General features: G+C 37.5%; 1 protein-coding gene across 1 annotated transcript in view; it reads left to right on the forward strand.

Annotated features, from left to right (window-relative positions):
- The window catches only part of CEP112 (centrosomal protein 112), a 303,594-nt gene that overhangs the window by 240,002 nt on the left and 50,793 nt on the right, over positions 1-12,799 (forward strand). Inside the window, exon 21 of the mRNA XM_065415534.1 lies at positions 8,379-8,441. Within this exon, the coding sequence (XP_065271606.1) occupies positions 8,379-8,441 (63 nt within the window). The remainder of the gene's footprint in view (positions 1-8,378; positions 8,442-12,799) is intronic.

Consider the following 12,799-nt stretch of genomic DNA (forward strand, 5'->3'; position numbering starts at 1 on the left):
TGACTAAAAAAGCAAAAATTAGGCAACAAAAATTATGAAATGAAATATGCTTCATAAAAGCAATAACATATGGATTTTGAGTCATTAATAGTTAAATAAAAATCAAAATGCAACTTAACTAAATACAGTTTTGAGGTCAGATTGTCCTCTCATGGGAGATTCATGTCTATGTAACGCTGTTGACATTGGTGGAGTTACTCTTACTTTACACTCAAGTAAGAGGAGAAGTGGGCTCATTATTTGAGATTTTCTTTGTGTAGAGACCATTTAAAATAATACTTTTGTCTTCATGTACAAATTAGACTATATTTACAAGTGACCAGATTTACAAGCTACAAAGAACAGCAAATGAATGGCAGATTTCTGTCATGTCATTCCAGTAAACAATATTTGGCAGGCTGAAGCAATTAGTAGGTGACCATGATGATAGGTGAAAATTAATAGGATGAAAGTCTGTTTGGTTATATCCATACTACTTATATTTCTAATACTATGAAGCTACAGACAACTTTACAAGGGAATTTTCCTTTAGTCCTACTCTTACGGAGATAATATTTAAGGCTGTAGTCCCTGTTATCTGAAGAAATGACCCTATTTCCCTTAGGATATTCCACATTGTTACTTCCTCAAGACTATCTAAACCAAGGGGTCTCACAAGAATTTTTTTGGTGGCCTCAGAGTGCGGCCATCAATTCTCAAATACCTCATTAACTTTAGGAAAAACAAAAAACTTGCAATATACATGTCCAAATCATTGTAATTTTCTTATATAGGTTTTTATTGCAGACTCAATAATAAAAATAATGTACAGTTGTCTCTATTCCTTACTGGACCTAAACAGAATAGAAACAAATAATGTGCTTTGCACATTCTTGTCTTTTTTGTTGTTGTTTCTTGTGCTTTTTTGGTGGCTTTTTTTTTTTTAAAGACTTGCTAGCTAGTAAGCCTGTTTCTGTGAAAAATGATATTTTTATGTTTGTTAACACTGCTTCCTCCCATCCCCATCACCGCCCAGGAGACTGTGGCCTGCAGAGTTATTCCCTGCGGCCCGCCATAGGCGCCGACTCCACTGGCAGCCAAGCTCCCCCTCACCCCCCGTCCCCTCCCTCAGCACGCCGTGTCCCCGCTCCTCCACCTACCTCCCGCAGCGCTTAGGACTTTCCAGGAGGGAGGGGGAGGAGCGGGGAAGCGGTGCCCTCAGGGGAGGAGGCGGAGAAGAGGCGGAGCCGGAGTGGGGATTTGGGAAAGGGGTTGGAATAGGGGCAGGGAGGGGGCAGAGTTGGGGCAAGGACTTTGGGGAAGGGGTTGGAATGGGGGCGGGAAAGGGGTTGGAAGAGGTGGGGCAGGGGCGGGGCCTCATGGACTGGACAAACCGTCTGAAGTATGAAGTTCAGCATGTATGATTCTTTGCTGTGAGTAGTTGGGAAGCATCTTTGTTAAAAGTGGCAACGCATTTTGTATGAATAGTTACTTTTAAAAGTTCCTTCCATTACAGCTATGTTGATAGACTGTTAGTGTAGATCATCGGTGTTACTGACCACATAAGGAATAGTTACAGGTGTTTATATTGTATTAAAACCCCTCTTCGCATTACAGTTTTTAAAAAGTTAATCCATTGACTTTTAATAGCATACTATATTACTCTTCATTTTTGACTATACTTTTGTATCATTGTATGAAAAGGTTTCAGTGATGCAGCCCTCGGGTCAATGTACTAGTCCTCATGTGGCCCTTGTGTTGATTTGAGTTTGAGATCCCTGATCTAAACAGATGACCACATATTAATGTTTGGATAGGATTTTTTGCACAATTAGAAAAATGTGTATTTCAAATATAAATACCAAGCTCCCACCAAATAGTCGTTTGCTGTCTCTGCCCCATCCTCCCCAATTATTTGTTATCTAATTGAATGTCATAGTGCGGATTCTATGCTACATTGGGGCTGATTTGCACGATTGTTCTGGTGCAAAGCAGCGCTTGAGAAGGTTTCTTACTGGATATGGGAAATCCATGGCAGCTAGAGTGGGTTCTTCTCCACCCTCCCAGGTGCTGACTTGGGGAATCTAGCTGGGGTTTCCTTATTCTCAGCAGGTCCTCAGGTTCTGAAATGACCCCTGGGGTTCATTGGCAGTTAGGGTGACCAGACAGCAAATGTGAAACATCGGGACAGGGGGTGGGGAGTAATAGGAGCCTCTATAAGAAAAAGACCCCAAAATCGGGACTGTCCCTATAAAATCGGGACATCTGGTCACCCTATTGGCAGTCCGCATAAATTAGAGTAGTCTTCAGCCCTAGGATATCTTTGCATCCCCCATGCCTTCTCCTTTGCCCCCACCAATCTTGCATCAAGAGCTCCTTAGCTACAATGGAGAATCAGGGCCCATAAACGTGCTTCACAGTGGAGTTTGTAACATAGGAATAGGATAGCCCAATAGAGTGATAAATCCCTGTAATGTTCTATGTAATAAGTAATTGATTTCATAGTTTTGCAGTTTGCTCTTGCTATTGCTTATGTTGCCTCTTCTGATTGCTCTAAAAGCTGCTGCTGCTGCTTGTCTTCTGCTGGTGACAATATGAACATTCTGGCCGCAGGGCTGGGGGCTCACAGTCAGTCTTCACATGCCATCATGGGGGAGATCAATTTCAGAGCTAAAAAGGTAGAGCTGCCAGTGTAGACAATCCCAAACACTATCACCTGCTGCATGGCACAGGAATCTTAAAGGAGGATGAAAATAGATTTTAAAAAGCAAACATAGGTATGCAGTGAGGTCCTGCACTTTATTCCACCATTGAAATATTATCTGAATGATGATTGAATAACTTAGCCATGCTAGCACTGAACAAACCAGTGCTTGTCCACCTCATTTTCTTGGCCTAGAAGTAGAATCATTAGGTCTGTGAGGATGAAGGAAAAAACTGTAGGCAATATATATCCCTTAATCTGCTTGTGCAACTCTCACTGGCATCAGTATGACTTCCATGGATTGAAGGCAGTATATGACCCTAATTATGCACACTACACCTGTATACCTTATCTTTTGATCATTAACCGACCTTATTTTGCATACATTTTGTAGATGTCTCCAAAGAATGGGAGATTTTGAATGCCATATGTTCTGCAGTAACCAGGCAAAACAGGATGAGTTAAGGACAAAATCATAAACTTGGAATTTCTTGCTATTATAGGCAGAAGTAAGAGCCTTAACATTTCATAGAAACCCTGCCACATTTGGAAACTAAAAGACATATTTTGCCAGAACCAACTCTAATTGTCATTATCTTTCTTCTCCGCTTTTACTCATCAAGATATTTGTTTATAAATAGAAACTTTGACTTACATAAGTAACCTTCTGGTGCTGACTCATTCAGGAGAGTTATAATCTAGTGTTTATAATGTCAGAACTAGAGCTGGGCAAATAATGGATTTTTCAGTTTGCTGGCAATGCCAAAATATAGACAAAAAGCTTCATTTTGGATCAAACCAAAAACCATTTTTTCTAACTGTTTTGGTGAATTGAAAAACAATATCAAGTCAGGTCAAAATGTTTCTTTTTGATCTGACATTTTTACGAAAGCAAAGGAGGGACCTCTTTTATAACCTTTTGCCCAGTGGTTATGGTTCTAGCCTGGAATGTGGTAGACACAGGTTCAGTCCCCCCTTTTGCCTAATATGGAGAAGAGATTTGAACTTGGATCTCCTACATTGCATAAGAGTGTCCTAGCCACACAAGCTATGGGATATTTTGGTGTGAGTCTTTGTCAATCTCTCCTGTTGAAGCTGTTCCACATTTTATAAATAATTAAATTGTTATTGGAGCAAGGACTTGGGTCTCCTACATCTTAGGTGAGTGCCATAACTGTCAGGCTATAGAGTTATTCTCACTCTTTTTATTCTCTCATTCTCATTCTCTCATTTATTTGCTCCCCTCGTCCCTCCCCCCAAAAAATCCACCTAGCTCTAATCAGAAGTGACCACAAGGTAAGTGGTTATAATGTCACTAAAATAGGACCATAGTTCCATTGAGTGAGTTAGGCAGGAAGAATGGAGTGATTAAAAGTTGTTTTCTCTTTATACACAAATATCTTGCTAATCATCAATGATGTTACTGAAAAGTAGATGAAAGTTTTTGGTAACGCACAGTATTTTTCAGACTTTTCTGGAGTGTGTTCCCATAATTGGTTGTTATGTTTAAGTTCCTTTATTTTTAACAGTACTATTGTATTTCATGAAAAGAAGAAAATAAAATTCAGTCTTCATTAACATAGTATCCAATATTTCAAACATCGTATAATGTAGGCTGTGGGTCTAATACCATTAAATTGTTTGTATTCAATGTGCCATTGAAGTCAGTACAGTTTTACTTAGCATCTCTAGTTTGGATATAAACAGTATGGATTATAGATGTATGAAACTTGTTACAAAACTGTAGTTGCTTTTTAAAGCTGAAAAACTGTAACAAGGCCATAAAATATTTTATTGTAATGCAAAAGACTCTACTCTGTAACATAAACTAAGTGCGTATAATATTTTCATAATGAAGTCATTTTTAACTAAAGTTTGTCTTAAAACATGTGAAACTAAACAAAAACTACCATGGCTTATTGAATTTAAGCCCTTTTGCTATGAAAATGCACATCATAGCTGATGTTTCAGCCAGATGTGAATTACAGAAGTTACATAAAGCACATGAAAAACTAGGTTTTAGGACCATTAACTGTATTGACCCTGCTGTCCATTGCTATGAAGTTAGACCTTAATGAATACTGTCTGACCTTCCAAAGGATTGTTATCCAGTTTGATTTCTCTTCATCATTGTTTCTGAAATACGTCACCTGAAAATGAGGAAATGTGCTAAAATTAATACAGAAGCAGCTTATGTTTCATATAGTACATGATAGAGTTGGCCTATTATGACAGTTGAACTCAGTTTTGAAACAGTCCATGAAAACTGATGCTTCTTTTCACCATTCCATTTTTAGTCTCCTCATTTGTCAAGATAAATTTAATTTAAATCCTAAACTATATTTTCTACATATACACCTCTACCCCGATATAACGCGACCCAATATAACAAGAATTCGGATAGAACGTGGTAAAGCAGCGCTCCGGGGGGCGGAGGGGGGCTGCGCACTCCGGCGGATCAAAGCAAGTTCGCTATAACGCGGTTTCACCTACAACGCAATAAGATTTTTTGGCTACCCGGGACAGCGTTCTATCGAGGTAGAGGTGTAGTTATATGTAAGCACTTCATAGAAAAATGCTTACCCGGCACAAAGACTAAGTAAAAGCGCTTTTGCACAGCCATGTTCCATGTGTTGGCAAGGGGCAGATTTGCCTTCCCAGGCTACAAAGCAACAGCCCATAGTCAAAGATCTCAAATGAATATGGGTGCAGGTTCTGTGCAAAATGGGGATGTGTCATATGTTCTGGAGTAACATAAGATAATTGAAGAGGATCCCCAGTGTGTCACCATAAGTTTAACAAAAAAAAATCAGTTTGATTGACTAGTGTGATATAACTTGCAGAAATTGCATACTACGTAGCACCAGCTTTAAAGCCTGGGTTGCAATGATGTCAGTCCTGTAAAATGGGGCAGAACTACATATAAAAGTTGAGGCATATACTTTCAAGTGTCCACTAGTTTTAGATGCCTCGATTTTTAGGTGCCCAACCTGAGAAACGTAGAGCCTGATATTCAGGTGTGCTGAGCACTCACTTTTCTATTGGTTTCAGTGAGAGCTGTGAATGCTGAGCACCTCAGAAAGTTTAGGCTTTAACATGTATATAAAAATGTGGGGTTAACTGATTAATTTAAAGAAAAGCAGTAAATGAGCTATTGAGGGTTGGTTTGCACTTCTGATGCCATCTTATTAAAGCTGTTATAATGTCTTTAGTTTTACAAAATTAAATACAATAGTTCATTTTAAATCAGATTACTATAAACAGTATTATAGAGGTTTGAGTTCCGCTAGGAATAAAGCCTTGAAATTTAGCAAGTTTCTTTTTCAGATCTTTTTGGTCATTGTTTGTCAAACTGGCTACCCCAGCTCTGTTCGGTGTGGACTAACTTCTGATATGTTTGTGAAAGTTATGGGTGTGTGTGCCTGTGTTATGTATTAAGATTTCTTCTTTGGGTTCAAGAGGTTATAAAATTGACTATATGAGAGATGAAGTCCTTCAGTCTCAGGCTGATTAAGAGTGAACACAAGGGTAATGTGACACTCTTTGCACTGTCTTGCTAACAACTCTCTCTCTCTACACACACACACACACACACACACACACACACACACACACACACACACACACACACACACACACACACACACTATCTATATATATGTGTGTATGAAAAATCTTTCTGAGAGTATAAAGTAACTTAATCTTTCTACTACAGTAAGTATTTTTTTAATTTGCCCTAAAGATAAACAGCCAGTTACAATAATTTTATGACCCACAGTGGTGTCAATAAGTGATCTGAAACCAGAAGACTATTAAGGAAAAAAGTGTTAAATGCAGAAAGAAGTGTAGATTGGAACAAACTGTGTGATGCTTCCACACAATAAATTCTTCTTCAATTAACCCATCACTATGTTGTATATTGACTAGGACTGAGTGGACCCCATATTCAGTAGATTACCTAAATTAGATAAACAGGTTACTTTTAAATGTAATTCACCTGTTATTTCAGAATCTTTGTTTACTTCACTTCAGGAACACAGTATTTAGAGACATTAATAGAATCTTAGGCACGCATCCACTCATGATATAGAACACTTGATTAGTCCTATAATTAAATGGTAACATTCTCATCTCCCTTGGACTGAAAAATTATACTCATTCACTAGAAAAGTGTTTCTGATGGTGCTTTAGAGCAGTGGTATTTCATACCATATAATAGTTAAATATGGAAACATCTATGCATCTTACACCTTTGTACTAGTTAAATCTGAAGAAATTTGGGATTTAAAAATGAAATATTTTGGTGAAATATAAATTTTCTTAAGTGACTAATATATTTTACATTAAAAAATAGCATTTAGAAGGGCATTGATTGTAAAAGTTTTCATATTCCACTAGAATAGCTGTTTCACATTTTCTGTACTATTTTAATGTGTATTCATTAAGACTCTGATCTTGCAGGCTTATGCATGTCTGCAACTTTAAGCATGTGTAGTCACATTGAAGTAAATCAGACTATTCGCTTGAGTGAAGATGCATGCATAAGCATACACAGGATTTGGAGCCTTAAATCCCAATTTTGCAACTGGCTCCACACAGGGCCCCTACGCGCATACAGAGCCCTATTGGCTTCAGCAGTGCTCCACACTGACATTGGGGTCTGTCTGCGCAGAGCCAGCTGCTGCATCAGGGCTTTGTGATGGATTCTGTCCTCTCTAGTGTTGTGAACAGAACTTTTTGCATAAGATCACTTTGAAAGGCTGCTCGCCCTAGACTTGCTTCAAAACTCAGCTTTCAGAGTACTCTTTTACTGGAAGATACATTTTTCTCAGACATTTAACCTCAAATTTTAGAACCAAGAATACGAGAACCATTTACAGAACATTTATGAGGAAACTTTTTGAGACAGGTCTATCAGATATAGTACAACAATGGCTTTTAAAACTCCAACCCATTTCAGAATTGTGTCCTTAGTTTGGATGAAAACTAATGGTGAATTTAAGAGCTGTGTTTTTTTTCACTAGATTATAGCTACACCTGCTTCTTAATTACCCGTGATATCAGAACAACAAAGTGGCCTTGTTTCCAATTTTGTTTTATTCCTTATCTTTGAGATATAAAAGATATGCCAGGAGGCGGAAAGAGCTGTGTGTCAAAGAGGGCCCAAATGGTTCAGATGCATCTTGGGTTTGATTTTCAGTTTAATAGCAGCAGTCTTAAAAAAGAATGTAAGATTTGACAAAAGGAGCTTGCAGACATCAGCTGGCACATGAAAACATATAATACATGTCACACTGAACCCTCACAGCCTCCACTGGAACTTGTGGCTTTTTTCTTCCCTTTTTTCCTCTCACAGAGATGAAGTCATCCTGATAAACTTCTCTCGCTCTCTCCCTCACCCTCCTTTTTTTTTTTTTTTTATCCGTAGAGGCCTTTATGTTTTTCTAATAATTGGCAGCAGAGGTACAATTTTTCCTCTCTTTTAAGTGATGAATAGTTGGCCCTAGATCAAAGACAATCCCTTGTGGTTTTCTGGCTGCCACAAAAGGGCGTTGGAATTGGCACAGATCCCAGCTGCTTAGTGATAGGCATGTAGATGAGGTGCCAAGCGTAGGGGTCAGTGGCAAAGTGTCTGTACACATTCTTCATCTGAGCTAATCTGGTTTCCTTTTGTGTGTGTGTGTGTCTATTTCAGGCCAACAGCAGGTTGAAGCAGATTGAAAAGGAATACAGTCAGAAGTTGGCCAAATCTTCACAGGTAGGCAACATGAAAACAAAAACCTCAAATTAGTAAGCTTGATTTGGAAACTTAAAATGAAAAATGTATTTACCGTACTTCTAGTCTGGAACTTTATTTTTTTTATGTTCAAAACTCCCTGCTACTCCCCCAAAATCAAATATCAATTGCCTTTCCCAAATGTTATTACAGTACTTTAAAAAAAAAAAAAAAAAAACAGAAAATTTAACTGACCAATTAAAGCCTTTTTTAAAAGCTTGCTGTTTCTTAGCTATTGGGAGTCAGATCCTGCCGGGAGCATGAGCACCATTGACAATGAGTCAATGAGAACAGTCAATGAGAACTGAGGCAAAATTGGCCCTGTATGTAGGCCTGCATAACCGTGCATCTTGTAAAAACAGCAAAGGTTTCTTGCATAACCATAAAGTGTATAGGCTATTACAAGGCAGTTCTTGGCCACATATCTGATGACAGGATTTGAGCCCAACGATGCAGTTTTGATATTTACTGTTTGTAACCAATCCAATAATTTTGCTGAATGCTGACATAGCTTTTTAACAGCCCAAAACATTTAAAAAGAATTCTAGATTACATCATGACATAAAAGATAACTGCTTTTTCTTAATTGAGGGAGTTTTTGTTCATTAATGTAAAATGTTTTTTTGATGACCCTTGACATGGGAACTGAAAATGTATATTCAATTTACCCTTACAGTCAATCCAAAAAAAGGTGGTCGTAAGCGATTCTTCACAATTGCTTTTGAGTACTTTAAACCTTCATTTTAACTTGCACATGGTATTGAAACTTACGTTACATCTACATTGCAGACTTCTGCTGGACCAGCTGTGTTGATCGGGGGAGTGAAGAGGTGTGATCCATGACCGAGATAGCTAGTCCAGCAAAGCCCTCTAGTGTAGATGCAGTTACACTGTTAAAACTGTGCTTTTACTGGTATAGCTTCCTTCGCTTGGTGCAGGAGGAAGTAGTGGTAGAATAAACGATATCAGTAAAAGCACAGCTTTGTCTGTATAAGCTGAGCCAACACTAGGGGCACTTAGCCAGTGTAGTATATTGGTACAGCATACCAGTAACATGCTCCTAGTGCATGGTTTTAGACAATGGTAGAATATGTAGATGCAATTGAAGGTTAAAATTTTAATAGTGTAAAAACTGTCATGAGGATTTGCATGTAGCCATCATTCTTCTCTGAGAAGCAAGAGTCTCACAACCACAAATGAAGCCTTGAGTTTGGTTATAAAAGTTTATTCTCAGCAAAAGTAATATTGGTCAGATATTCCCTTAATGCCAACAAATATAAGGAATGTTTCAAGCGCCCACATACTAGGCAGCAACATGGAAGTTACAAATCATCTCTTTTACTGTTAAGCCAGAAACACTTTGAAATTTATTAATAATAATGAATCTTAATTTATACCTTCAAAAGTCTTTCTTTTCAAAGGAACATTGCCAAAACTGTGGACATAAATACTGTGGTGGGATATCATAGTACTCTCAAGTCTGCTGCACTAAAAATTTAGGGCACTATACATTTATCAGAAAACTTTGTAAATATGTTTTATATAGTTATTATGTCTAGGTAAATAATATACATTTCTAAAATAATCTAAATGCATATTTTCTGTGCATGCGTTTACATGAAAGTGGGATGACTTTAAAAACTTCTTTGAGAGACTTTTTATAAAATCCTCTTGCATTTGTTATGTCACCATGAAGAGAAATAAAAAGAAAACAAACCTCAAAAATAGAAAGTTTGACATCAATATAAAGAAATTCAGGACTCAGGTTGAAGTTCCCTTAAGGCCTGGTCTACACTGGGGGGAGGGGGGAAATCGATCTAAGATATGCAACTTCAGATACGAGAATAGCGTAGCTGAAGTTGACGTATCTTAGATCGACTTAGAATCACTTACTTCGTGTCTTCGCGGCACGGGATCGACGGCCGCCACTCCCCCGTCGACTCCGCTTCCGCCTCTCGCCGTGGTGGAGTTCCGGAGTCGACGGCAGAGTGATCGGGGATCGATTTATCGCGTCTACGCTAGACATGATAAATCGATCCCCGATAGATCAGTCACTACCTGCCGATCCAGCAGGTAGTGTAGACGTACCCTTAGCTACTAACTCTGTAATACCTTGCTGTGTCTATGGCAGGTGTGGGATATCTAAACAGCTCTGAATATGTAAAAGGTATAAACATCAAGGAGGGAGAGAAATAGCTTAGGATGTTACAAAAAGACTATATGAGTAATAAGGAATAAAACTGTGAAACTAAGATAATGAAAATTTAAACTGAAGATCAGGACAAACTTCATAGTAATGAAATTTATTAGACTGTGGAATAGTCTCCCAAGAGAAGTGGTTTGAGACCCATTTAAGGAAACTGGACATTGCATTAACAAATATATTGTAAGGAATGTCCTTTATTACAGGGGGTTGGACTAGATGACCTAATCAATCTTTTACGTTTCTACTTTTGGTGATTCTGTGACAACCATTGTAAGGGCTTTCTAAACAGTGGCTGATTTTACAGACCATACATTGTATGCTACAGTTATTTGATACAATGGGTGAGTTAAAGATGGGGTTTCATTCTGAATTTCTTTACTTTTGTGGGTTTGAATCAGACCCTTAGTGTTGTTTGAATATATTTTTTGTAGCTTAACATTAATAATAGGTCATTTGTAACTTCCATTTGGTTATGTTGCTGACATCAGCCTAATCTTACTCTCTCTGGCCTCTTGGAATATTCACTTTTAACACCCACACAAAGAAGATATTCCCGGAAATTCTCTTTGAAGTTTACACAAAATAAACAATTAGATTTTTTTTCCTGAGAATTACTGCCCAAAGCAGTTCCTTGTCTGGCAACTTTTGTCAAGATTTTCTTAAAATATTTTTTAAATGTTTATGTATGTCCAGGTTCTTAACCCAGTAAACTTCTAATAGAGGAAGTCTGCCCAGTATGTCAGTGCTTTCCTCTCCTACTGCTGCATTTTAACCAACTTACTATTTTTTGTTACCCTAAATAAAATGGACAAAATTCAGCAGATACATAGTGATATAACTACGCATTGGTTGTAAATGGCAAAGTAATGTAATTTATACTTATTTTGTATTTTCTGTCAAATGAGTTCAATTTACATTTGTTACCACCCTCTTCTACTTCCGTTTTAAATACCCAGTAAATGCCAGATTGGTGCTAATTTTCTGACCCAGACTACCATTTATATTGCTGCTGAATTCAGACTACAGACTTTTACTGGAGTTGCAGTTGCTCAAATTAGCTCTACATTTGTGCCCATTGATTTTACTCGTAGAAAACGGTATCTCAGTACTTAAATATAGAACTGAACATTTCTAAAGGACTGAATAGCAAGTTCTTATGTAGGTTCTTATATTGCTCCATACCATCTGGCCATTTACAATCTTTTTTACCTTTTCAAAGATAATTTCCTTGTTATTGCAGATGCCTAATTATACCCAAATAATGTAAAACTTAAGTTTCCACATAAAGGAGAACATTTTTGATCATTTATCATTCTTGATATTGCCTTTCTCTTAATTTACATTTGTATTTTACAGACGTTACTGATATTAATACCCCATAATGTTCCCTGCTCATGTAGATGCAGGAATTAGAGATTCTCCAATATCCATGCCCTTACGTTTTTATGGACAATTAGTTTGCCCCTTAAAAATTATGAAAGCATTAAGTCTAACCAGTTGTCAGTTAAATAAGAGTTCAAAGGGATACTGTCCATATGAAACTGGATACTGATAAAAGTTTAGATTATTAACAAGATAAGAAGTGTTAATTTTGCAATTTATGTCATTTGTATATTTTGGCATTTTTGACCACTGTGACTGAAACTGGCAGGATCAGTTTCACTTTTTATTTATAGTCTATCTCACTTTCTGGTTTTCATCCCTTAGCAAACTGTAGGGAAATGAATTCACAATACATTTGTTAAAAAAAATTACTTCCCTTCTCCTCTCCCCATGATTCCAATATTTTTATTTAAAAATATTTTATAACATTATTTATAATCATATCAGATATACATCTGAAACCTCCCATTTTCCCCCTAAATAAATTAAATAGTGTGGCCTTAAAATAGTTATGTCTCTTTACAGTCTAGGGGCCCAGTCCTGCAAACATTGAAGCATGTGTGAGTAGTACAGTTGTTATCATTGGACTATTCGTATGTTTTCAGGATTGGATTCTATGGCCCTAGTAGAGCAACATAGCTTTAATCACATCAGTAGTTGCATTGATGTCAGTGAGTCTGCTCTCATGCTTAAAGTTAAGCATGTGCTTAAGTGCTTTGCTGGATCAGGACACTTGGGTCTAAGCATAGCA

This window comes from Emys orbicularis, chromosome 13 (assembly GCF_028017835.1).
Source record: "Emys orbicularis isolate rEmyOrb1 chromosome 13, rEmyOrb1.hap1, whole genome shotgun sequence".
Taxonomy (NCBI): Eukaryota; Metazoa; Chordata; order Testudines; family Emydidae; genus Emys; species Emys orbicularis.